The sequence below is a fragment of the Pistacia vera genome, unplaced genomic scaffold (assembly GCF_008641045.1).
Source record: "Pistacia vera cultivar Batoury unplaced genomic scaffold, PisVer_v2 Contig421, whole genome shotgun sequence".
Lineage (NCBI taxonomy): Eukaryota > Viridiplantae > Streptophyta > Magnoliopsida > Sapindales > Anacardiaceae > Pistacia > Pistacia vera.
In genome coordinates this window covers 114,004-138,492 of record NW_022196248.1, presented here as the reverse complement: position 1 = coordinate 138,492, position 24,489 = coordinate 114,004, and the positions used below count along the sequence as shown (strand labels likewise).

The window sequence follows — 24,489 nt, the reverse complement described above, 5'->3', positions numbered from 1 at the left end:
GGTTCATTGATCTTACTTTGTTTTTCCTATCTTGTTTAAATTCTGTTTTGTTCTTCCTTTCCTCTCTTTTTTGTTGTATATGTTGTTATTAAGAATATATGCAGGTCTTGCTAATTTAAATCTGCAGTGTTTCAATGAAAGATTATCTTTTTGGCCGCTGCTGCTATTTTTCATGTGTTGTTGCATCATAAGAAATATGGCTTCAAAATATTTTAACACTTTAATAGAATAGTACAAGATCACCAATTAATATATATATATGACTAAACTATTTGCATGAACTTCCAGTTGGTTCATTAATTAATATTCACCGTCATATTATATCTTTTTCTGTTGCTTCTGTCTCTCTCACTTATCAGTTTCAGTCTCCAAGCCATAGAGTTACTGTAATTGTCCTCCTCTGACTGATTAAATAAGATCTCATATTAATTATTGATGGCATTTGTAAAATGATAATGTTTCAAGCCAATAGAAAATAGTAATGAGACATTGATCAAGATTGAATATGAAGGACTAACTTTCAGTAGTATATAAAATTTCATACAGTATTCAAGATATAAAAATATTTCTAACAATCTGTGTGAAGAGGGTAGTGACAGTATTTAGTGTTCTTCATGCATGGGAAGAATCTCTCATAAGCTGATGCCATTTTGTTTGCAGTAAACATCGAAAGCGCATGTTCCTTGCAGGCCATGCCTTTCCTCTGCAAAACTTGAGGTCCATCTCTAATTACCATCTCCAATGCCTCAATAAATGACTTCACATTTGATGAAAATGTGTACCCAAGTTGTTCATTCACAACTACTGTCCCAACTATACTCGGATAATTGGGCGTCAAAACAGTTTTGCCGCAATGCATCGCTCATCAAAGTAAGATCAAGCCCTTGAGGCCTAAATGTTGGATTTACAAACACATAAATTGCATTATAAAATTCAGATAGCTCTTGAGGTTCCAATGCACCTAAAACCTTCACATTTTGGCCTAGTTTCTGCATACCTTTTTCCCCATTGACCTGATCCTGCAACAAGTAGATATACACCGGGATTTCGCATGGTTATCAAAGAAAAGTCTTCATAGAGAAGGCGATGTCCTTTGTCCCTAACTAAACGGCCTGCAACTCCCATCACAAGGCTCACATTTTCAGGACCACCATGCTTTTCTCGAAACCTTGCGCCGGGTCAAGGACAAATTCCTTGTCATGAACTCAATTCAGTATATATGGCGTGTACATTACTTGGTGGGAGCTGATATATGGAAACTAGTGCCCTACCTGCGCTATTGCTTGGGCAAATATGTTGTGCATAGCTCGAAAATAATCTAATCTCCTCGATAAGCCTCGGCATTGCTTCTTGAAGCTCTGTCATAGGGCCAGGCAAAATCCCATTTCTGTTTGAGAAAAGTTCTTCCAATAACTTTGAGTGCATAATTTCATACCAAATACCATGCCAAGTGACAGCCACGTTCGGCACCGTTTTTGCACGCTAATGGGGCAGGGAAACACTCTCTGTGTGGACATAATCAAAAGCGCCATTGTTATTAAGCTTGTGGAATATCTCAAACGCCAAAGAACAATTGACAGAACCATGATCGTTTGCCGCAAAGTAGACATGAAGGTTTCCGTCGTGAATGTCATGGTGAAACTTTCTATCTGAAGGCACAGTGAAGACAAGAACTTCTTGTCCCCTGGCAGCAAGAGCATGGTATAAAGTTGAGGCATGGCGGTCCATGCCACCAGGGGCAGCACCAATCGGCCATGTCTTGGAGAAAACCGCAAGCTTCAGCTTTTCAAATGATGGCCCAAAATAAAGTTTGTTCCATGGAAATTTAGCATATCTAAGGTCCCCACTAAAAGGGTTTTCCTCTGTCAAAGAAAACGGTTCCGGGAGATTCCTAAAAGGCGAAATGAAGAGATAAAAGGAGGTAAAGAAGAGGGCTAAAGTGAGAATTGTTGAATATCTGACAGGGAGGAAGTTAGAACAAGAAGAAGAAGAAGAAGAGTTTCTGCAAGATTGATGTTTCACGCCCATTGCTGATTGCTAGTAGTAATCTGAATAGGAAGTGGTTCATTTTTTGATAAGTTATTGAATCTTTGTTTGTGTTAATTTATAAAGACCAAAAAAAAAAAAAAAATGATAATACAGAGGAAGCTTTTATAGAAGATGAAGACAAGACTTGATCCCCTCATACACCAGAAACTTCACTTCGACCAATAAAAGTCCTTTCCGGATCGTTATTAAACGGATTTTAATGATAAACAACAATAATTTATTATTGTAAGAGAAATTCCCCTCAATAACTACACCATTAGTTTTAGTTTCTAAAATAATAATAATAATAATAGTTATTATTATAATAACAACAACAACCAAGGGCGGCGCTAGAATTTTACTTCCGGGGTAAAATAAAATCTAACTTATTTTGAGAAGTAACATATGATCTCTTACATTTGTGAGTAAAATACAATTAGATTTAAGTTTAATATAAATAATATATATTTTAATTAAGTTTAGAAAAAAAATTTAAGTTTACAAGATACACATCTAAACTTTTATATTTATAAAAAAGGTGCATATAAAAAAAATGTAATATGCTATTGTGTTCTTTAAAACTAAAATGAAATTAAGATATAATTTTTAAATATTAGGGAAAGCAAGTATATTTGGAGAAATTAATAAAGCAAGTATGATTTTTTGAGAAAATAACAGATTTTATTGTAATGCAACAAAATACAAAAATTGAGAGATATAAGATGAACTAAATAAATTAAGCTTTGACATTTTACTAATTAAATGAAAATAACATAAACTAGCATTAAACTATGACAATAACTTCTAAATAAATCCAATGAAAATTATATTGGGGTGGCCATGCTGTAACAATAATATTTTTCTTATGACCACATATATCAAATCAACCTTGTAACTTGTAAGAGGGAGCCACTTTGCCACTGATAATAGAGTAAACATACTTTTTCCCTCCTAAATAATGGCTTAATGACACTCTTTCACCCATAGACTTTTAAATTATCATTTTATTATTGAAATTTATATTCTGTTTTTTATTCCAGTATCACCACTGTTCTCTTCCTTGATCATCACTCATCAAAACCTCTCAAACCCTACTTTCGTCGACCTTACCAATCGCTAGCAATCGAGCGCTTAGGGTTTGTGCAACTGTCACTTCCAAGTAATTCCAATTAATCACAACCACCAAAATCCAACCTTCTACCACCAGAAAACTCATCGGCCTCTCTTCTTCAAAAGCCCCAGTAGTCTACATCGAGTTTACTCTCTGTTTGCCATCGAAATATAAATTTAGATAGTAAAATGATATTTTAAAAATCTGGAAGTGGAAAAGTATCATTGAACCATTATTTGGGTGAGAAAAAGTCGTTAACTTGTGACAATAACTAAAACAATCAAAATACGTTAGACTATCGAGTTCACATAATCTAGCATGGTTTGCCATTTTTTAATCAGACCTTTAAATCAAACCGTTTAATATTAGATTATCATGTTTAGTATGATTTAGCATAATTTAAGGCTGTAGGTTAAAAAATCTATTATTTATTGTTTCCTTAAGAATAAAATTTGTAAGTTACTTGATTTTATCATTATATTTATTTGTTAAATAAAATATTTATAATTAAAAATTAAGATTGTTGACTTAATTATATATGTCCAAATCTCTAAAATATAATTAAGAGTCCTTTTGGAAATTTTCTTATAATATTCTAATTAGGGTCATAACTTAAATTTTCGGAAATTCTTTACATAAAAGAGTTAAAAAATAGTTTTTTATTTATTTTTGTTTTGTTTTCCACTCAATAACTTACTACTTTTTATAATTAAAAATTTTATATTTAAAATATATTATAATTAACACAATTGAGCTCTCTATATTATAAAATCATGTTAAATTTTAAAAGTAAACAAAACAAGTTTAACATTAAAAAAAAAAAAAATTAACGGACACTTAACGGCAGTGGGTTTTTCCGTAGACCAATAGACGTTTAGTCGTCCTCCACTAGCCATCCGATGTGACCACTGTCTGTGCCTTTCTTTTTGTATCATTCGCTCTCCAGCGCGTGGCTTCACCTCACTCATTCTCTCCCTCCCTCCTCTCCACTCTACTCGCCGCACTGAACCCTCCCATTCTCTCAGACCCATAACAAAACACCTTTTTTTTTTTTTTTTTTTTTTTGGTTTTTTTTAAAGAAACCCTAAACCCTGATTTTTTTAATTCCATCAAAAAGCCTTACCTTTTCTCTTAAATTCTTCGCTAAAACTTCTTAAACCCTGAAAAAAGCCATTTTCTTTTTCGCCCACTCTTCAAATTAGCTTCTTTCTTCTGTTTTTAGTTCTGTTTTATGAAGGAAACAAACCCTTTATAAAGTTAACATACCCTTTTAGGGTTTTCTTTGGGTCAATCTGTTTTCTTTTTCTACTAAAAAAAGAATTAGGGTTTTTTGTTTGATGATCACATGAATGGCAGATTGGGGTTTTTCTGAAATTTGGTTTTTTGCTCCCTTCACAAGTTGAAAGCTTTTTCTTGGGTTTGTGTAAAGTTAGGGTTTTTGTTTGATAATTACATGAATGGCTTCAGGTCCATTACTTGGTGATGCTGGAGAGAAGCACAAGAAGAAATTATATGGAAGAAAGAACCAAAACAATTCCGACAATCCCAACAATGTCCGTCAATACTATCACCACAACAAGCGCCAGAAATCTTCACAACACCACCTAGCCACTACTGATGACAACTCCTCTCAGCCTCAGACTATTCCTGCAGTATCAGATGATTCCTCAAGCCACAACCTTGAGCAACTGGGTGCTGCTCATAACAGCCGAGAACCCACCAATGCGATTGGAATACCAGGTTATGTTAAGTTTGATAATCTTGTAAAGATTAGTTTGAATTTAAGAAATAGGGATGAGGTTAGGGCACTCAAACGAAAGCTTGCGAGCGAGCTTGATCAAGTGTTGAGTCTAGTGAAGAGGCTTGAAGCTACACAGAGCCAGTTAACTAAAAATGTGAATAGAAATGCAAAGAAAATGAGTTCTGAGATGGGTTCTGTGGAGCCTACAAATCCACGGTCTTTCCGGGGATCAACTGTATCTGTGAGTGAGAATGAGAACAATCTTGGAGTTAATGGTGAAATGGTGGGCAAAGTGAAGAGGGCACCAAAAGTTAATCAGCATAAGAAGAAGTTTGATGCTCTTGTGGGAAGGGAAAAGTCAACCCCAATGGAGAATAAGAAGAAGTCCGATGCTCTTATGAGAAGGGAAAAGTCAACTCCAATGGAGAGTAAGAAGAAGTCGAAATCCAGTGAAATGGGAGGTGGGTTTGTGTTAGATAAGGATTTGAGTAGATTGTTCAAAAATTGTAGTAATTTGTTGGAGAAGTTAATGAAGCATAAGTTTGGTTGGGTGTTTAATAAGCCAGTGGATGTGAAGGGGCTTGGATTACATGATTATTATACGATAATTAAGCATCCTATGGATTTGGGCACGGTGAAGGTTAGGTTGACTAACAAGTTGTACAAGTCACCTAAAGAGTTTGCTGAGGACGTGAGGCTTACCTTTAATAATGCCATCTTGTATAACCCAAAAGGTCAGGATGTGCATGTAATGGCTGAGCAATTGTTGAAGATATTTGAAGAGAAGTGGACAAAAATGGAGTCTGAGTATAATTTCAGTAGGAGGTTGGAAATCGGTAATGATTCAGGTTTGCCAACATCCACTTTAGGGATAACTCCAGTTCCTCTTGCACCAGCTCGTACACCAGCTGCTGCTCCTACTATGCCAGTTCATATTCCTGTTCCTGCTCCTTCTACACCAGTTCATATTCCTGTTCCTTCTCCGTCTCCACAGCCTGCAGAAGCACGTAATTTTGAGAGAGTCGAGTCGATGACAATGCATGTGGATCCAAAGACTATGGTTTCTGCTCATCAAGTTAAGACACCAGTTTCAAATAAGCCTAAAGCTAAGGATCCTGAGATGAGGGATATGACTTATGAGGAGAAGCAGAGACTAAGTTTGAACCTTCAGGATTTGCCTTCAGATAAACTGGACCATGTTGTCCAGATAATTAAGAAGAGGAATCCTGTGCTTTCTCAACAAGATGATGAGATTGAGTTTGACATTGACAGTTTTGATCCTGAAACTCTTTGGGAACTTGATAGATTTGTGAATAATTACAAGAAGAGTTTGAGTGAGAACAAGAGGAAAGCTGAATTTGCTCTTCAGGAAACTGCAGAATCTGACCATAATATTCTGGATACTGTGAGAAATTGAACTATTGATGACTGAATGTTTACCTGTTTTTCTTGCATGACATTTCTTTTTGCTAATCTTCCAGTTTTCTGATTGTATATGCAGAATATGGAACCAATCATTTTAGAGTCACCGAAAGGAACTGAAGCAGGTAAAGTGAACTTACAAGGAATTCTAATGCTTACTTTAGGTACTCTTATTTGATATTGACAAGAACTTGTTCATTATGCACTGACTTACTGAACTGGTTGGATTTTAAGTAGTCAAAAAGATTGTTTCCACATCTCTGCCTGTTCAAGGAGAAAAGCAAGGTGATAATGTGAGTGAATCAAGTAGTTCAGGTGGTTCTAGCAGTGACTCTGGATCGTCCTCAAGTGGTAAATGCTAAATCTTTTGCTTTGCCTACTACAGTATTGATGCATGCAACACTCTTCAAGAGATCGAATTGCCAGTTGATAATTTGTTGTGATGCTTTTATATGTAGACTCTGGCAGTAGTAGTTCGCCTGGACATCGATCAGATGCAGATCATTAAACTAGGAGGTGAATTGATTGAATTAAGGTAGGGGCCATAATCTTTGGTTTTAGTATGCTTTTTATTGGGTTTTTTTCTTTTTTTTTGGTAATGGCAGGTCATGTATAGTATGAGCCACACGACTTTGAATTATTCTTCATTTCATTCCCGAATTACAATCTCTATTTATAGGAAGTTTTCCTGGGTGGCGCTAGAAACCCGCTATACTTTCACTATTCTTCCTATAGTCACTGGCAACTGACATTATCATAATGATTTCTGTGGTCAAAGTTTGTTTCCAATGTAATATTTCGTTAGTATAATATACTGATATCATTTCAATTTAGAGACGATTTTGCCTTTCCTTTAGAAGGTTAATATTTCCCTTTGTTAAAGACGATTAACTTATATAATTCCTCATCTAGAATGAAATTTTTTGTTATTCTGTTTGAGATAGAACATTAGAGAGAACTCCTTGTATGTTTTGAGTAAATTAGTCGCTGCAGTTTCATGCATGTCAGTGCCACTGATTTCAAACCAGCTATCTTCTCCATCACACCACTTCTGCCATGACTCTATTTCCTGCAGGTATACTTTGTTTGGCCAATAGAAATATCTAATATGGAGAATTTTAACTTTCAGAGTTTGTATCAACTCTTTTAATCTGAGAAATAATGACTCAAAGTTTGTAATCGCCCTCATGTAGAAAGAGTTTTAGATCTGAAAATGTAATTCTGTTGTAAGCGTGGTGTGGTCTAAGTACTGTTTCCAGTTCCTAATCAATATTTGCAATTATTTTGTATGAAACAGTATACTAGACTGTCTTAAATGCGGGTTCCCTGTCTTTATATAAGCAATATACATTGTTAATATTAGATTTTCATGTTGGTTTATCCGAGTCGAGTGATAACCTGTTGAGACTTGCCAGTATATTATACCTGTAATATATTAGAGGTACAATGTTTTATATGCTATGCTGATGAGGTTGCATTTTGCAGGTGATAGGAAGATGTTAGATCAAAGTTTGACCTGTGTTAGTGAGATGGTTGTTCTTTTTGGTATATAATGTGGTGTGGAGGAACCACCCCCAAGGTAATCTTCCAGTAGTTGAACAAGTTATTGGAAGTTGAAACTTACCAACATCATTTTTGCTATTATCAGAATTAACTGACACCTGTGGTTCTTTCTGCTACTAGTTTGTAGCATACTGTAATTAAACTTACCCAAATTGCAAGTTACAACTGATGTGAAATTGTTGTGTCAAATTAATGACCTGTTTCCCTTTTTGTTGAGTCAACTCCTATCTGTGGACGGTTTCCTGGTTAATTGACAAATTTTTTTTCCTGCAAGCCACTTCACTGACCTAACCACTAGAGAGAAATGACTGAAACAATCTTGCCACTGTGTATGAAAATAATGATAATCCCACTTAAATTGAGAGAAATGAGTGAAAAAAATATGCGACTTTATAAATGATAATACAACCCACTTAAGTTGTCATAAAATTCACTTTTCAGTAATCTGACATTGGGCATTATTAATGAAATTCTCTGGTTTATGTAAAGCCTACTCCAATTGAAACAGCATAGCCGGTGCCATTGGCAAAAAATACAACACTAATAAATAAGGCAAAATTTGTAATGATCGACATGGGAAGGAAAGACTGATCAGTTGTCATTGGCAAACTTTATTCCCTTCTCAATAGATGATTTGAGTTCGGGCTTCAGTTTCTCCAAGCCCTCCTTTTCAAAGTCGGAGAGGGGACCCAATCCCAGAACTTCTTCGACACCATTCTTGCCAAGCCTCACCTGCAAATAGGAGGGATTTATTAACACAATTATCAACAATATGAAGTTCAGTAGCTAACACTTAATTAACATCGTGGCTAAGCTAAGTTAAAGCACCTTAGAAGCAAAGAATGGGAGCTCAGTGACAGTTGATTGCACAAATGAACATTCCACTACATCTGGAACACCATTAAGTCCTTTCAGGCAAGCATCAGCAAAGAGGGCTCCTGCATAACTGCAAGAAACAAGGGGAAGATTCATCATAAATTGGATTTTAAAGGGAAAAAATCATAAGAACACCACCAAAGCAATAATGTAAAAAAGAAATGAGAAAGTCATCACATACACAACGAACAAGACAACCAGTCACATTTACCAGAAGGTAATACAGGAGAGTTGACAATTGCCATAAAATTCATTTCACAAAGTTTTCCATCCCAAAAATGGTATCTATATTGATTGACCTCTATTAAGGACAAAGACCAATATCTGTGCAAGCATGATTCTGCAGCAGATATGCATTGTCCAAACAAGCATGTATTAGACGTAACCCTAACAGAACAGTTGGAAACACAACTACAAACAGTATAATCCTAGCTTAGTAAAATTAAATACATTATGTAAATGGAAAAATATCCCCTTCCCATTGGTATTAATATTTTATATGGGGCAGCAGAATTTCACCTTGAGAAAAGTAAATCCATATCATTGCAATTATAAAATAGTTAAATAGTGCAAGATAATGTTTGGACAACATGTATATGACAATAACAACCCAGACTTACGCCATTGACAATGTTGCCGAACCCTTTCCAGCTTTGGCTTCCACAACTTCGGTTCCTCCATCTTGTGTTCTCTTAGTAAGGGCCTTAATATCTTCATCTGGCAAATTTGCTTTTGGTGTGGCCTACAATTTTCAAACAAACAATTCAAGATTAGCATAATCTTCAACAAAAGGGGCTATAAGGAAGCAACTTTAACTAGACATCCTCAGACAACACATAAAATTCAATACAACAGAGGATAAGGGCAGGGAGTACGAGGTACCTGAGAAAATAGTGGGAGAATTGTGATGCCAGCATGGCCACCAACAACTGGGACATTAACCTCTGAAAAAAAAATACAAAGACTCAAGTGAATAGAATGATCCGTAACATAAAACAAAATTTCCTACACTGTGAACCTCTCAATCGCTGAGAAGAGGTAGGTCAAATAAATTCAATCAAAGATACAACTTTTAGATTAAAGAACTATAGTAATGATAGATTGAGTATGTTGTGAGCATTTTGATAACATTCCCCTTAAAACCCCAGTAAGAGAAAATATTTTCTTAATAAGAAAAGAGCAAATATACCTTTCATTTGATAATTTAGACAATAAAAAGAGAAAAGAGCATTAAACACTAAGCATTAGCTTCTATTGTAGTTGAGCATAACCTGCAACGTTTACATTAGCCTTTCCAGCATAGAAAGTCTTAGCTCTAACCACATCAAGGGTTGTCACACCGAACAACTTCTTTTCATCATATGTCCCTGCTTTCTTGAAAACCTCAGCTGCAATAGGAACTGTTGAGTTCACAGGGTTGCTAATCATGTTAACGATTGCCTGTAGTCAAATTGCAAACCAAGAATACTAAATACCGGGAAAAATATGCACTTAAAACATAATTAGAGTTGCTGTTAGTGATATACTCACATGAGGACAATACTTGGCAATTGCAGAGCACAGGGACTTGACTATTCCAGCATTAATGTTAAAAAGATCATCACGTGTCATGCCGGGCTTCCTGGGAACACCAGCAGGAATGATGACAACATCTGATCCCTCCAAAGCTTGTCCAAGCTGATCATCACCGACATAACCGGAAACCTAGAGCAAATGCAAAAAACATAGGTTACATTAATAAGGAGAAACACAAAAGAAGCTCACAGTGGGATAAGAAAGAAAAATAAATATATATCAAATACTAATCATTGACTAAATAACTCAAAATATAATTAAAGCATAAAAATTTAATAAGAGACAAACAGCAAATGAGCAGTTTAGGATCTCAAGCTAGTCTTCTTTTGTTCAAACCAGATAGACCAAAAAAAAAAAAAAAAAAAAAAATAGTAAGGAAAATAAAAAGAACTAATAGTTTCAACTCAAAGTAAGAAAGGAGATGGAGGCGACAGATCAGACAGAAGATTTACAAACACTAACAAGTACATGAGCCCAATGGCAAGTAGATTAGTTAAAATGGAGAGTAAGTAGAAACATAAAAACCAAAAATCAATTAGAATAAAACATACACATGAACACATAGAAATATACTTGCAGAAGGAAATGAAAGATAGAATGTTACTAAGAAATATCAAAATACAAACATGCAAGCGTATTAGCCCTAAAAAGGCACCAAGAAAAAGCCCATCAAAACCAAAACAAAACCAACTAGGCTGAACCATAACTAGATTTATCAAAAACATTGAAATTAAACAAAAGCTAAACAATTTGAAGCAAAAACACAATCCATATTAAATCCCCGACCAATTAACCTTTTTCACCACAATTGTAAATGAAACAAAATAAAACCATTCTAGTAGTCAATAAAAAGCATTCCTTTAACACAATACGATCCATTTTCAAAAAAGAGGATATTAAGAAAGACCTCAGATCTGGTGTTGATGTGGCTGACATCAGCAGCAACACCGGGGGTGTTAGCTATATCATAGAGAGCGAGCCTGCAGACAAGAGGGTTGAGCTTCATGAGAAGAGCAAGGGGTTGGCCTATCCCTCCCGCGGCTCCGAGGACGGCAACCTTGCGGTCCGGTACAGATTCGGAGGCGAAGCCACGGGCGGCGGAGGACCTCGCCGCTAGGGTTTTGACCGATCGGAAAAGGGAATATCTCATTTTCGCCTGGGTTTAGTGAAGAGAGTTTTCAGAGGTTTAACGAGGGCTCGTCACTCTCGAGATGTCTGCTGTTGAATTTATAGAGAGTGTCTAAGATTTTGCAACGTATTCCTAGTATGTAAATCAAAAAGATAAAATTAAAAATTCTGATAAAATAGAAAATAATATATAAAAAAGAAATATATTTTTACCAAAATACAATAGAATGATGCTATATAAAGATATTCATGTTACCAAATTTTACTTCAATTTAAGGTTATCGTTTAGAAATTTTCTACAGATTTGTAATGATATGGTTGGTATAATTAAAGAGTCAAATTTTTTTTATTTATATTATAAACTAGACCGAATTTAGAATATAGATTCACAATTTATCTATTTTATAAGAAATATAATTATAAAAAACTGATTTAATTGAAATGTTAGGGTACAATCCTAGATTCTCCCGGCTGATATTAGGGTCTCCAAAATCAGTTGAGGTGCAGTAACTGTCGAACACCGCCGATCATTAAAAAAAAAAAAATACTAAATTCTTAATTTTAGCCTAAGTTATGAAATGAGATTGAGACGCGAAACGATTGCTTTGTTAAAAAGTAAAATTCATATTTTCAAACAATAAAATGTAGCCAAATTCTCTGGAATCTCCATTGACATATTGAGCACATGGAGATGGTTTACTTTCTGGTAATATTCTGCTTCTGCTTCAACCAAAGGCATCTTCACTGTAATTGTTATGGTGCTTTGAGGTAAGTTTACCACTTAAACCATGATCAAAGGATCTGATGAAGCAATGTTATCGGTACTGTAAGACTTAACCCTAGATTTTACATATTTTACTTGTACAAACATAACTTTCCCTCATTTGGGTACTAGTCGTCAGGGAACTGCTTCAAAGTTCTGTTTTCGGATTGACTTGAAATTGAGAGATACAAATTTCACATTACAGATAGAATGTGTACCGGTACGCGTGACCAAAACAATGTCGCTATATGCAATGCAAAACTTTTGAAAGAAAAAGAAAAATGTTTGCAAAATTGAATATGAAAATGGAAGAATAAAAATCTGCTTTTGCAGATTAAATACCTTTACATGTTCAAATTTAACAGCTTTTCTTAGTCCAAGATCAATGGCTTCTAACTCTAAACATAAATGCTCAAATCATGTGGCTGCTGGAGTCCGCAACTTCACTGCATATTGCATCATCAAGGCCCTTGTTATGAACTCAATGATGTTTTAAATATACAAGAGAATACAAAAGCTCAAGTGATCTTCAAAGATATACTTGAATTCGCAATGTCAATATGGATCAGAGTCTAAGTGAAAGAAGAAGTTCATTGGCTTACCCTTGAGTTTTCATTATCCAGTCTAGGACATCAGAACAGTCTTCGCGGCTAATGAAATGCCTTTTATCGAAAAAAAAAAAAAAAAAATTAGCATTTTCACTGCATATACTATGACAAACTCTTCAATAACTTGTACTGTACCTGTTTCTCGGGCGGTAAACCTTCAGTTCAGAAATTTCTCGGCGGCTTGACATGTCTTTTCTCATTTGTAGAGATTCAGGCACAGCCAAAGTTCCAGTTTGATCATGGTATGCATCAATAACGAAGTCAAGCACACTTTCCTGCAAAATTTGTTTCCACATGAATTAGCTGAGGGGCAAAATAATACTTCTAGCAATAGAATCAAAATGGTCATAATATTCCTTATGGGCAAGCTAAATTAACAAACTGATGAAAGCTTTTGGCAACAGTACCCACAGAAAAAACTAATACCAATGAATAAGTAATGCACAAAAAAATTGGCTATGCTCATGCGACAGCAGCAAAGAATGCATAACGATCAAACATAATATGACAACATACTATATCTCTTCATTGCTTACCAGAACGTGTCAATTGCCTCAAATGTGAAATGTGTTACCAGCACTCTAGCAGCTGAGGATGGAACAAATAACATAAAAATGAAAGAATGTCTTGCATGCATGTGTATATGGGTTACATATCATTGAAATGGGAATACATTGAGTTTAACTCTGGAATATGGAGAGATATAATATCCGTCTCAGATTCTACGTGCAGAACAACGTAATTTCATTCTTGAATTGTTTGCATGATGCAGATATGCACACAGTCCTCAAAATGAATGTCAAAGTGCACATATCCATCCCAAAATCTCTACAGATGCTATGGAATTTCATTAAACATATACAGAATAATGTAAAAATGGGTTATGCAGCATTTCAGCACTCAAAGATGAAATGGTCCAGCTAGACGTTGGTTATCAACCTATAAAAGTTTTGAGTCACACACCAGGGGTCTAGAAGCATTAAGCCATTGATATATATGCTCATTACGGAACCATGTCATTTGCCTTTTTGCAAAATTTCTGCAGAACAAATCAATGATTGCTGGAGTCAAATCTATTGGATGAGAACATCATAGACTCCAAAGTAGAAAGATTAAAGAACAAACATTTTCAAAAAGAAGAAATGAGGTACCTTGATGCTTTCTGAAATTCTGATAGAAAAGAATAAAATTCTCCAGTGGAACTTCTACCCCCTTTTCCCCTACATCTTAAAAGATACTCCATTGCCTGAAATTAGTATCAGATAATATATGAATATTAACTTCTTCGGCTGAAAGTTGTAAAGCAAAAAAAAGCGCTGTATAAAACTGAAACTTGGTTACGTCAACTTTATAAAAAAAATTACTAAGAGACAGCTAGCAGAAATTTTTTCGTTAATATATAATCCATAAAAGGAAAGAAAGAGAGACTAAAAATCAGCAATGCAACATAAAATTTAATTTTTAAACTTTTGCTAATATTTAAGTGTATATACAAAATAATCAACATCTATAATTTTTAATATATCAGAAATTCACAAAGAAGTCGGTAGGGATAATGGTCAAAGATATTTAGGACTTAGTTTTCACAAACACATTAAGACAGACCAAAAAAAAAAAAAGGATTTTTTTATTTTATTTTTATGAAAAGGAAGTAACATTGTCTGTGTATTCAATGTTAATACAGTAATGCAATTGGATATATGAGTGGAAAAAATAATTAAATACAACTCTCGTTTTTTACCATAAGGAAAGAAATGGAACAACATCATTTTCTCTTACTATCAGTAGATAAGAACAATACAAGCATTATAAATTAGAGGTATACTTGTCTATAACCAATTGCTCGCGTCGGAGAGTTTGAATTTGGAAGAAGACCCATATCAAGAAGCCATCTGGCCTCAGACAGAATCCCACCCTTTCCTACAATCCAGATAAAACATTATGAATTTGGTTCTTTATTCATGTAACGTTTATTTGAATATCTGATCGTTTTTAGAATGGTATACCTGAAAGCATATCTTCACAACGTAAATCAATTGATCTGTAAAGATCAAGTCTCTGGCTTGAGAGGAAAAAGCAACTGAAGTCATAATCCAGTTCCTTTGGACTTTGTTCGCGCACACCAGCAGAAGAGTTCCTTTCATGAGACTGGACTGTTTCACTAGAATCAGATTGTTCCCTGAAAGAATCGTATGGTATCTGGAAAGCAGATGGAGGAGATCCAGTAGACTGTCATGTCAAAAAAAAAAAAAAAATCAGTAAGTGGCGGCTTCATGAGCTCAGATATGCTTTTACAGTTACCATATTTTGAAGGTAAACAAACTTTCACAGTTCAAAATACAAGCGTTCTATTGTGGAATTCAAATTACTGAACTCCAAGCCAGAAGTAAGGGGAGAAAAAGGATTTTGAGTATAATTGTATACAGTCAATTAATGCTCATGAAAAAGGCCATTCCCTATTCAAATTCACATCCATGATGTAGCTTGTGTTTCCATGCTTGTGTAGCAAATAATTCTCACGAAAAATATTGTCTACTAATCCATTTGACATTCATGATGTTGCTTGTGTTTACAAAAAGAGAATAAGGGGGCATTCTCACAAATATGGCTAAGAACAGCTACCTTGATTATCTCAAGGCTGCGCCGTAAACGATACCAATCATTGGCAGGCAAAGACCGTGCTTTTGGATCTCCTGCTTTGACAACCAACTCCACAGCAGCATCCCAGTCCTCATCTCTTTGTAGATCTGCAAGTTCAGAATACACTTCAGCTGCAATCTCTGGGGAGGCTTTTGGAACATCTGGCTTCCCATATATGAACCTAATATTATCCATGAAAAGATGACAGTGAACATGTTTTTGATTTGTTGCTTTCAGCAAATCAACAAGAAAATACAATCATACCATCCGATACTTTTTGACAGATAAAATCACCCGCACAAAAAAACCCACCACTACATTGACCATTCCCACTTAAATAATATATACATCATTTCCAATTTCCTTTAGGAAAGTCATTTAAACAGTGCCAAGCTCAAGAAAGAACATGCAAACGCCCTTCCTGGTGGCATTAGCTTATAGGAGTCAGGATGTTGCATTCAAGAGAAATCTTGTGCATATAAGCACTCAATTTCACTAAATAAGTGAAAAGACAAAGGAAACAAATTTCAACAATGCTCTAAAAGGATATAAGTAAACATACCATCGCAAATACAGTCCGGTCCCACCCGTAACAATAGGAACACGACCTTTATTGAGAATATCTTTTGTTGTTTGCCTTGCATCTTCAAAGAATTGCCCAACAGAATAGTCTGAAAGGAGATAAAATGATAAACTTTTATATAGAAGAACAGATGTTTCAAATTGCTCCAGCAGAAAAAGCACTAGATCATATTACAAGGCGCTTATAAGATGATTTATTAATCTAAGCTGCTGCAAAGACAACATACCTTCAGATGGGTGCAATATGTCGATAAGATGATGTGGCACTTCCTGCAAGAGATTAAAATGTAATTACAGCTACATACACCAAAAAAACAAAATAAGTTTATCAAGCTTCACTTCCCATATAACAGAATATGGAAACTCATATATACTTCAGCAGATATTTTTATGGTAAAAGTAGGCATTAAACATGAAGTATCTAAGTTAGGCACCTTTCTGTCACTCAAAGATGGCTTTGCAGACCCAACATCAAGGCCTTTATATACCTGCAAACAAGCAAAATTTACTCAACTTACTTAGATAGATGTCAATACTCATTATAACCAATGAGAGAAGGTCCAAGCAATACATGATACCATATGAACCAAACCCATTCAGCACAAAACAACCCATTTTAACATTCCATGTTGATGCTTCACGAAATCTGTAAAACCATGGCTTAGGCCTATGAAAGCAGAAATATTCCCTTCTTCAGAGTTAGAAGTAATGAATTAGATTCAACTAACTGAAAAAAGAATTTGCTTTCAAATATCTTATATACTGGCAAAACCTCTCCATTTGAAAATTTTCAATCTTCTCCTTTTCCATTATAAACTCACTGAAGGCCAGAAAACTCAAAATTACCTACTCAATTAAAATCAAATAGACAAAAATTTACCCACTTTGTATATTGTTAAACTCTTGCCAGCAAAACCTCTAACGAATAAAACGAAGAACTCCATCACCTTTGGTAAGAACTATCATAACAGGGAACACAGAAAAATGAAAGCCAAAAATTTCAACTTCCTTTTTCATTTAGTCTCGTTTTCTTCCCTTACAGCTTCTCATCAATAAAAAAAAGCTTTACCCACTTCATAATTACATAATCATTCTCCATTTTAAACCTCAAAAGACCAAAAAAAAAAAAAAGTGCTACCAACGGGCTGACCTGAACAGAGTCAGCACTGATGATTTCACCATTCAAGCGCTTGGCCAGCTCAAGAGCAAGCCGGCTCTTTCCGGACCCAGTGGGCCCAGATATTACTATGATCTTCTCTTTATTTCTTGAAACGGAGCATGACGTCGCAAAGAGTCGCCGGCGCCTAGTGAATGAACGGAGAAAGGGCTTCTCAGTCAACCGCAAGCCGGATGTACGGATGCCACCACACGCTCCACTCATCAGCATTTCTTGCTTTCTCGTCCTTTGTTTGATTTTTCTTCAGATAAATTGTGGGTAAGGCACCGAGGTTTAAGGTGTATGGTATGGTTTAAGTTTTTAGATAACTTTTGCTATATGTTTTTGGCAAAAGGGGGTCACAGTTATTTGTCACATGGTGAAAAATATCACTGAACATTAGCCCACCAGATTTTTTATTCTCATCCCCACCAGGAATAAACTTTGAAGCCACCAGTTCACAGAGTGATGTGTCACCTCTCTTCAGTTCAAGAAAACAAATTGAACTTGCTTGATAATGAGAGTTTTGAACTGGGTATTTAGATTATAATTTTTATAGTCTACCTAAACTTGAACCCACCAACTGGTTGTTGTTGCATTGAGTACTTTTCAAAAGACTTGAAACTCAAGTTACTCCAATTAGTAACATCTCTTAATGTCTTTGAAATGAGTAACATTCAAACACTTTGATTTTTATTCAACAATTTCAGATAATGACACAGCCATGGCTTGATCGCCGGATTCAATCCCTCTTCCCGGTTGCATTGGTTTCTATTTTAGTAGTTGGAAGTGTGAGATTAGTCCTGGATAACTTGAAGAGCAACCAGAGTCATATTTTTCAGTCATATGGTAAACCGGATCAGGGTTACAAGCAAAGAAAACTTGTGTTTGTTTCTTCTGAAGATCGGTTTGAGAATGGCTGTAATGTTTTTGAAGGTAACTGGGTTTGGGATAATGTGACATATCCTCTTTATACAGAAGAGAGCTGCCCTTACTTGGTTAAACAAACCACTTGCTTAAGAAATGGAAGACCTGATTCATTCTATCAAAATTGGAGGTGGCAGCCCAATGCCTGCAAGCTACCAAGGTAATATTCTTTTAAATCTGTTGCACTCGATGAAATTTACTTTCATTTGCTTTCAAGACAATATTCAAGTTTTATACGTTGTTAAACTCTTATGAATTTGAAATGTTTGTGTTGTCAGGTTTGATCCATTGAAGCTATTGGACATTTTGAGGGGCAAAAGATTGATGTTTATTGGAGATTCAGTGCAGAGAGGGCAGTTTGAATCAATCGTCTGCATGTTACAATCTGTGATTCCTGATGGAAAGAAATCTTTTCTTAGAATTCCTCCTATGAAGATCTTTAAAGCTGAGGTATCTGTATCTTTATAGTTCTCAAAACATTTCAGTTTAATACCATGCATAGGAGGTTATCTTTTTTTAGGAGACAGACTTGCTAATTTACGCAGTTAGTATTCCTCTGAAAATTTTATGTTTTCAGGAGTACAATGCATCAATTGAATATTACTGGGCACCCTTTATTGTGGAGTCCATTTCAGATCATGCGACAAACCATACAGTATCAAAGAGGCTGGTTAGTCTTGACTCTATAGCTAGACATGGGAAGAGCTGGGAAGGAGTTGATGTGTTAGTATTTGAAAGCTATGTGTGGTGGATGTACAAACCAACAATCAATGCTACGTAAGTACCCAGTTCCCTGCATTACCGTCTTAAGAGCTCAAATTCTAGTCAATTTGGTTTGCATGCCTGCAATAGCCAGTTCAGTAGAGCAGCAATATAGCAATGATGATGCAACACTGTTGAATGTCGAATCATTAGCTCAAATTAGGTTTGTACAAGGGAGGTGTCAAAGGGATTATTCATTAACTCTACTTATGAGAGTAAAGTTCAGTTCAGTTGAATCAGATCATTTTCCACCATTGTGATCTGATTATAAACCTGATTTGAATCAAATCTTGCTACTATGTGGGATATTTAAACACCTATTGTGTTCGAACTTTTCCATTTTTGCAAGTTGAGGCTGTCTTTTCGAATCTAACACAAGGTTGTGTCTTCTTTTATATGGTTTTAATATTTCCAGATATGGATCTCCAGATGATATTCAAGAATATAATGTCACCAAGGCGTACAGATTGGCATTAGAAACTTGGGCAAATTGGCTAGATTCCAACATCAACCCTCTCACTCAAAAGGTCTTCTTCATGAGTATGTCTCCAACACATTTGTGGTAAGTGACATAAAAGTTTTCTACAAATATAGGAGATTAGGAAAAATAATGGCACAATATCATTTTGGTAAAAGGAAGCGCATTTTCTATATTCAACCACCATGCGCTGTAACATGAATACAAACTTTTGAAGATGCTTAAATCGCTAAATTTTGAGGATAATTAGAATTCAAAAAGCTTCCAAATCCTTTAAAGAAATGTACAATTACTTTCTTTTGGGCCACATGACCTACGAAAGCCAACTTAAAGTGCTCTCAAATTATAAATGACCTGCATTTTCTGTTGCAGGAGCTGGGAATGGAAGCCTGGAAGTAATGAAAACTGCTTCAACCAGTCGTATCCCATCCAAGGTTCATACTGGGGGACTGGTTCTAGTCTCGCTATCATGGACATAATTCACGATATTTTGCAACAGCTAAAAACCAATGTGACATTTTTGAACACCACTCAGTTGTCCGAGTACCGTAAGGATGCTCATACAACAGTTTATGGAGAACGGAAGGGAAAACTATTGACAAAGGAACAAAGAGCTGATCCAAAAAATTTTGCTGATTGCGTTCACTGGTGTTTACCAGGAGTCCCTGATACATGGAATGAGATCCTGTATGCATATTTGTTGCAGAATCATCAAACCTTTTTGTAACCTTCAGGACCACAACAAATGTGAGCTTCTATAAATCGCAAAAATATACATTTATATGTTGATCCCAAATATTAGAAATAATTTTTTTTTTTTTCATAATAAGAAAAGAAAGCTCTCCAGATTAAATACAACAAAAAAATGACTATAATCAATGTTGGCTGTAGCAAAACCATAAAGACGTGGCATTATATTGCAACTAATCAGGGAAGTGTCATTCCATCTACAAAAAAACAGATAAAATTTGCATAGGTGTCTCATCTTAGAATACCTTTATTGTTTCTTATTTCTATACAGAGGGAACTTGGACCTGCTTATTGACTTTATTCACACTGTGATAAGACAACACACTGATCTGCACGAGCAAGAGGTGACATGAACAGTCTGGTCGCAGCCATCCAGTGAGAAACTTGAATTGTTTACAGGAGTTCCCATTCAGAATCAGATATACCCTTTGAGTCCAAGGTTGGGGTGACCGTCGATGGCAAGAGAGCTTGCAATGTGTCTTGACTAGGTCCAATGTAACTATCTCCAAACCAAATTGCTAGCTGCTCATACTCCTTAGTTAACCTCTTTTTTGAAGCAAAAGCATCCTTGATTCTTTTCTGATAAGATAAATGAAGCAAAAAAGAAAAAAAAAAGATCTATTTAGGCTCAAGTATCTGGATGATAAAATAATTATAAGGAGGGGCAGAAAATTATAAGGTGTTTCATTTATTCTGAGGCATGCTTGCAAAGAATAACTAAGAAATCATTTCATCTGTGAATATTAAAAGGGCGGAAAAAAGAGAGAAAAGGTTTCTCCAGACTTTGTTGAGTTCCAAATTGTTAGAATTTTAGGTGGGCCTAACTCTTCACCCAATAAGGCCTTGTTGAATGGGAGGATTACCCCCTCTTATAACCCAATAGGCTTGAGTGTGCCTAGTCGATGTGGGACTCCAACACTCCCCCTCACGGTCAAGCCCATATATTGGGTCATGCCTGTTATTGGAGGTAGTTGCCTGCTCTAACTCCTCACCCGCTGGTCAAACGCTCAGCTCAACTGAACCTGGACTCTGATACCATGTTAGAATTTTAGGTGGACCTGACTCCTCACTCAATAAGGCCTTGTTAAATGGGAGGATTACCCCCTCTTATAACCCAATAGGCTTGAGCGTGCCTAATCGATGTGGGACTCCAACACAAATGATATTCTTGGTTTCCTTGTAAAAGCGCCATCTCAACATTGAGAAAATAGACCCATGATCTAGATTATGATAATCGCATATTAAATTAACATGCTTAGCTTTTACTTTTGTTTTTTCCAAACGAAATTTTAGCCAAGGATATGGATAGTGGAAAACTATTTTGATACAATGAGAAGAGGATGTTAATATTGCTATTTCTTTGCCAGCCATTGAAATCAAATGATTAAAACTAACAAATCAAGGAATTTTATTTGACTTTTTTCCTGCTGAGATAGGGGGGGACCCCTAACATGTTTTCTCATGCTAAAATTGAGTGAGAGCTAGAGAGAGAACCTTGAACGATCCAAGTTTTTGGGTTCTTTGGGAGACAGCATAAAGTGCGCTACTGTCAACCATGACGCAGCTTTCCTCTAGCTTCACGTTGTCAGACAATTCAACTGTTTCCATCCCAGAATAATCAAAATCATCACTGCAATAATGTGAATATCCTGTAGATGAAGAGAAAAGATTTTTCAAAGAACAACATAACAAGGCCTGAGCAAAAAGTGTAATTTCAGCTTCTTACAATCACAGAAATTTTATTCCATTAGAATCATTACAGTTTAAAGCAACCATGGCTATAATTCTCAAAAAAGGATTTCACCTATAACAATGCCTTAAAGAAAAAAAGATGAAGAAAAGAAAGATGAGTCAGCTCCAGTGAAGAGAACATATATTCAAATGTTCACCACACACAAACACAGATGCCCAGGAAAATAAGAAAGAAAGAAAGGAAGAAAGGACTTCCAAAGTTGAACACACTCTTCATCGTTACCACGAGGATAATCGTCACCACATATGAGAATGAATGCAGAAAAAGACAGACGTATAAAGAAGGGGAGGAAAACAAGAATAGAACTTTGACATACCACTATCTGAAGAGAATGTATGAGCATCAAATTGAGCAGAACCACATAACTCAGCATTACTATTTTGAGATGTCCCGCTAAGTGACAATGTATAATTTGTTCCGGAGACATCTTCCCCTGCCAAAAGACAAGCAAAATGAGAAGTCACGGTAAAAGGAGGGAAAAATACTTCTCTTATAAAAGATTTGAAAATACCAACCGCCTGATTCCAATGACAGGACACTGCAGGATTTGATGAGTCCTGCCTCTGCTGCATTGTCTTTGAGAGATGCAATTAGAGCCAATGTAGAAGATGGGGGGGCCTCAGAACAATCAGACACAGACCAAACCCCATCAACAGGATCATTAAAACACACTGATTGTGTAGCAAAGTTTGCACTTAAATTTTCATAAGAACTGTTAGATCCCGATAATTGTGAATTGGTAGAGGACATCAATCCCGGTTCTGATACTTTTTCGACACAGGATACAACTGAGAAAGCCACCTCAGAAGCAGATGAAGTATTTGAAGCATCAGAAACACTCACCGAGTTATCAGCGAAGTTATCACAAACTGTATCCTTTTCTTGGGCAGATTGGCACTCCACAACACAAACTGAAGTTACAGATGAAACCTCTGTCACAAAGCTGCATTCATTTTTCTCATTGCAATCAGCAAACTCGCAGATCAACGATGCCTTAGAAGAGTCTTTCCCACCAAGAGATATTGACTCCAATACCCTAGATGTAGATGACTTCTCCTTTATAGAATCCTCTTCTTCATTCACATCAAAGATCTCATGTGCTAAAACATCATCAGTTGGTCCGGAATCCAAATCAGACTCTGGCCTTACAGAGGAATCCTCAGAAATTGGAGTAATAAGTTGGTTTCCAAGGTGAAGTCCATTCAATTCATTTCCCATCTGGTTTGTCACTGGATCAACTGCATTGGGCTCCACAGTTGATTGGTTAATGAACACATCTTCCTGATTTTCTTGAATACCTATTATTGACTTCAGATATGTACCAATAGCAGCATTTTTTTTCAGAGCCACTTCTTGAGCTTCATGTTTTACAGTATCCACTAAAGGAGGAAGAAAATCTTGGACGACATCAGAGCAAAACTTTTTCATGCTGTCCCCCACTGTCTGCATTTGGTTTTCAACATATCTAACAGTGTCCTGGCGAAGCAAAGCACTTTAAATTCATGAGTGGAATTGCCAAAGAAAAAAAAATTACATAATACACAAAAGAGAAAAAAAAAAAAAAAAAAAAAACCATCTTAAAAAGGAAAATAATCCTTAAAATACCTGACTCACAATGTTATCCACCTCCTGGCACATTGTTTCAAACTTCTGGGAGATGTTCTTCCCAACCCAGGTTATACTTTTTAGTTTTAAATCCATTACGGGTTTGGGCTTGTACTAGATTTCTGAATCCAATGTCTCAAACAGCATCACTTGTTACCCTAGGATCAGGAAATTGCCTGCCAACAATGAGATGGAATCATATCAAGACTCGCATGAGTTACTATATTAGAAACAGCAATTCTGTGAACCTCAATACCTCAACTTAAATAAGCTGCATAGAGTTGATGAATAATAAAATACACAAAAAAAATTTAACATCTTATATGTGAATGTAATATCAACACATAAAAGCATAAACTCTTAGTACAAAGCAAATTCATAGTTAAAATAGCAAATCCCTTAGTCTAATTTCCTTCTCTCTCCCATATCCTTCATGATCATCTTCCAAAACTGATTAAACCATTTCAATTATGCTTCCTATGACCATGAAACCCTTTAAACTTTCTTTCTTAAGAAGAAACAACCATAATTATTGAGGCGTCTTAAGTTTCACCACAATCCAACAGCACAAAGAGCCACCAACGCAGATGGTAACACAAACCCATCATTGAAAAAACAACGAACCCACATTTAAAAAGAAAAAAAAAAAATATGTAAACCGGTAAACGCATGATCAAGTCATTATTTTTAGAATTCACACTCATAAAAGTTGGAAATTTTTTATTTAAAAAAACTGGCAGTGACTTATAAACCCCACAAACAGAGAAAATAAAACCCAAATTGCATTCAAAAAAGAGAAAGTAGAAGATGAAAGGGTTACCGGAGACCTGGAGCTGCCTCTGAGCGGTGGCGATAATCGGCGTTAAGTTGGCTTAAGTTTTACGATAGAGGGTTGTTCTGGGAAAACGAGGTTTATCAAACAACTGTACAACATACTTTATATTCAAGGGTTTTAGTAATATTTAACCGCAGTTCTGGTATTTTTGGTAATCGTTTTTAAACGACCCCGTTAAATTGATTC

At 35.7% G+C, this 24,489-nt stretch overlaps 6 protein-coding genes across 9 annotated transcripts; 2 read left to right on the top strand and 4 right to left on the bottom strand.

Annotated features, from left to right (window-relative positions):
* Positions 1-568: 568 nt before the first annotated feature.
* On the bottom strand, positions 569-2,028 carry LOC116142919. Its single transcript, XM_031428337.1, is given in 3 exon segments — positions 569-863; positions 865-986; positions 988-2,028. Coding segments are annotated over 3 exon segments (1,458 nt in total).
* A 2,170-nt stretch (positions 2,029-4,198) lies between these two features.
* Positions 4,199-8,086, top strand: LOC116142906 (transcription factor GTE5, chloroplastic-like). Of its 2 annotated transcripts, none has more exons than XM_031428323.1 (5): positions 4,199-6,285; positions 6,382-6,427; positions 6,540-6,653; positions 6,761-6,837; positions 7,788-8,086. In XM_031428323.1, exons 1-4 carry the CDS (start codon positions 4,597-4,599, stop codon positions 6,808-6,810), a joined length of 1,899 nt encoding a protein of 632 aa, XP_031284183.1. In that variant the 5' UTR covers positions 4,199-4,596; the 3' UTR covers positions 6,811-6,837; positions 7,788-8,086. The 2 variants fall into 2 exon arrangements, with proteins under 2 accessions (XP_031284183.1, XP_031284182.1); XM_031428322.1 differs by having other exon boundaries at positions 6,537-6,653.
* A 151-nt stretch (positions 8,087-8,237) lies between these two features.
* On the bottom strand, positions 8,238-11,579 carry LOC116142899 (malate dehydrogenase, mitochondrial). The gene is made up of 7 exons (XM_031428313.1): positions 11,224-11,579; positions 10,272-10,445; positions 10,013-10,181; positions 9,624-9,685; positions 9,362-9,483; positions 8,694-8,811; positions 8,238-8,597 (listed from the first exon to the last, which is right to left on the bottom strand). The coding sequence occupies exons 1-7, from the start codon at positions 11,464-11,466 to the stop codon at positions 8,457-8,459; spliced, it is 1,029 nt and encodes a 342-aa protein (XP_031284173.1). The 5' UTR covers positions 11,467-11,579; the 3' UTR covers positions 8,238-8,456.
* Positions 11,509-17,576, bottom strand: LOC116142898 (tRNA dimethylallyltransferase 9). 2 transcript variants are annotated; one of them, XR_004130061.1, is made up of 12 exons: positions 17,188-17,576; positions 16,472-16,525; positions 16,265-16,307; positions 16,018-16,126; positions 15,438-15,636; positions 14,822-15,044; positions 14,641-14,735; positions 13,967-14,061; positions 13,779-13,854; positions 12,951-13,090; positions 12,550-12,869; positions 11,509-11,577 (listed from the first exon to the last, which is right to left on the bottom strand). XR_004130061.1 is itself a non-coding variant. In XM_031428311.1 (11 exons), the coding sequence occupies exons 1-11, from the start codon at positions 17,422-17,424 to the stop codon at positions 12,806-12,808; spliced, it is 1,335 nt and encodes a 444-aa protein (XP_031284171.1). In that variant the 5' UTR covers positions 17,425-17,576; the 3' UTR covers positions 12,442-12,805. The 2 variants fall into 2 exon arrangements, 1 of the variants encoding a protein (XP_031284171.1); XM_031428311.1 differs by lacking the exon at positions 11,509-11,577 and having other exon boundaries at positions 12,442-12,869.
* A 236-nt stretch (positions 17,577-17,812) lies between these two features.
* Positions 17,813-20,144, top strand: LOC116142948 (protein trichome birefringence-like 31). Its single transcript, XM_031428364.1, has 5 exons — positions 17,813-18,280; positions 18,399-18,570; positions 18,698-18,897; positions 19,298-19,444; positions 19,733-20,144. Exons 1-5 carry the CDS (start codon positions 17,907-17,909, stop codon positions 20,085-20,087), a joined length of 1,248 nt encoding a protein of 415 aa, XP_031284224.1. The 5' UTR covers positions 17,813-17,906; the 3' UTR covers positions 20,088-20,144.
* Positions 20,145-20,207: 63 nt separating this feature from the next.
* On the bottom strand, positions 20,208-23,639 carry LOC116142900. Of its 2 annotated transcripts, none has more exons than XM_031428315.1 (5): positions 23,469-23,639; positions 22,379-23,339; positions 22,180-22,296; positions 21,605-21,759; positions 20,208-20,689 (listed from the first exon to the last, which is right to left on the bottom strand). In XM_031428315.1, the coding sequence occupies exons 1-5, from the start codon at positions 23,562-23,564 to the stop codon at positions 20,504-20,506; spliced, it is 1,515 nt and encodes a 504-aa protein (XP_031284175.1). In that variant the 5' UTR covers positions 23,565-23,639; the 3' UTR covers positions 20,208-20,503. The 2 variants fall into 2 exon arrangements, with proteins under 2 accessions (XP_031284175.1, XP_031284174.1); XM_031428314.1 differs by having other exon boundaries at positions 23,478-23,639.
* Positions 23,640-24,489: the final 850 nt, after the last annotated feature.

Coding starts and splice junctions, on each gene's coding strand:
- LOC116142899 (XM_031428313.1), bottom strand. CDS start 11,466: ATGAGATATTCCCTTTTCCGATCGGTCAAAACCCTAGCGGCGAGGTCC. Junction 10,182..10,271: donor TTGCCAAGTATTGTCCTCAT/GTGAGTATATCA, acceptor ATTTGACTACAG/GCAATCGTTAACATGATTAG. Junction 8,598..8,693: donor TCCCATTCTTTGCTTCTAAG/GTGCTTTAACTT, acceptor TCCTATTTGCAG/GTGAGGCTTGGCAAGAATGG.
- LOC116142906 (XM_031428322.1), top strand. CDS start 4,597: ATGGCTTCAGGTCCATTACTTGGTGATGCTGGAGAGAAGCACAAGAAG. Junction 6,428..6,536: donor ACCGAAAGGAACTGAAGCAG/GTAAAGTGAACT, acceptor TTGGATTTTAAG/TAGTCAAAAAGATTGTTTCC. Junction 6,654..6,760: donor CTCTGGATCGTCCTCAAGTG/GTAAATGCTAAA, acceptor TTTTATATGTAG/ACTCTGGCAGTAGTAGTTCG.
- LOC116142900 (XM_031428315.1), bottom strand. CDS start 23,564: ATGGATTTAAAACTAAAAAGTATAACCTGGGTTGGGAAGAACATCTCC. Junction 21,760..22,179: donor TACATTCTCTTCAGATAGTG/GTATGTCAAAGT, acceptor CTTCATCTACAG/GATATTCACATTATTGCAGT. Junction 20,690..21,604: donor AAAAACTTGGATCGTTCAAG/GTTCTCTCTCTA, acceptor TTATCTTATCAG/AAAAGAATCAAGGATGCTTT.
- LOC116142898 (XM_031428311.1), bottom strand. CDS start 17,424: ATGCTGATGAGTGGAGCGTGTGGTGGCATCCGTACATCCGGCTTGCGG. Junction 13,855..13,966: donor GAATTTCAGAAAGCATCAAG/GTACCTCATTTC, acceptor TTTGTTCTGCAG/AAATTTTGCAAAAAGGCAAA. Junction 13,091..13,778: donor TTAATGCTTCTAGACCCCTG/GTGTGTGACTCA, acceptor CAAATTTTGCAG/GAAAGTGTGCTTGACTTCGT.
- LOC116142948 (XM_031428364.1), top strand. CDS start 17,907: ATGACACAGCCATGGCTTGATCGCCGGATTCAATCCCTCTTCCCGGTT. Junction 18,898..19,297: donor AAACCAACAATCAATGCTAC/GTAAGTACCCAG, acceptor TAATATTTCCAG/ATATGGATCTCCAGATGATA. Junction 19,445..19,732: donor ATGTCTCCAACACATTTGTG/GTAAGTGACATA, acceptor TTTCTGTTGCAG/GAGCTGGGAATGGAAGCCTG.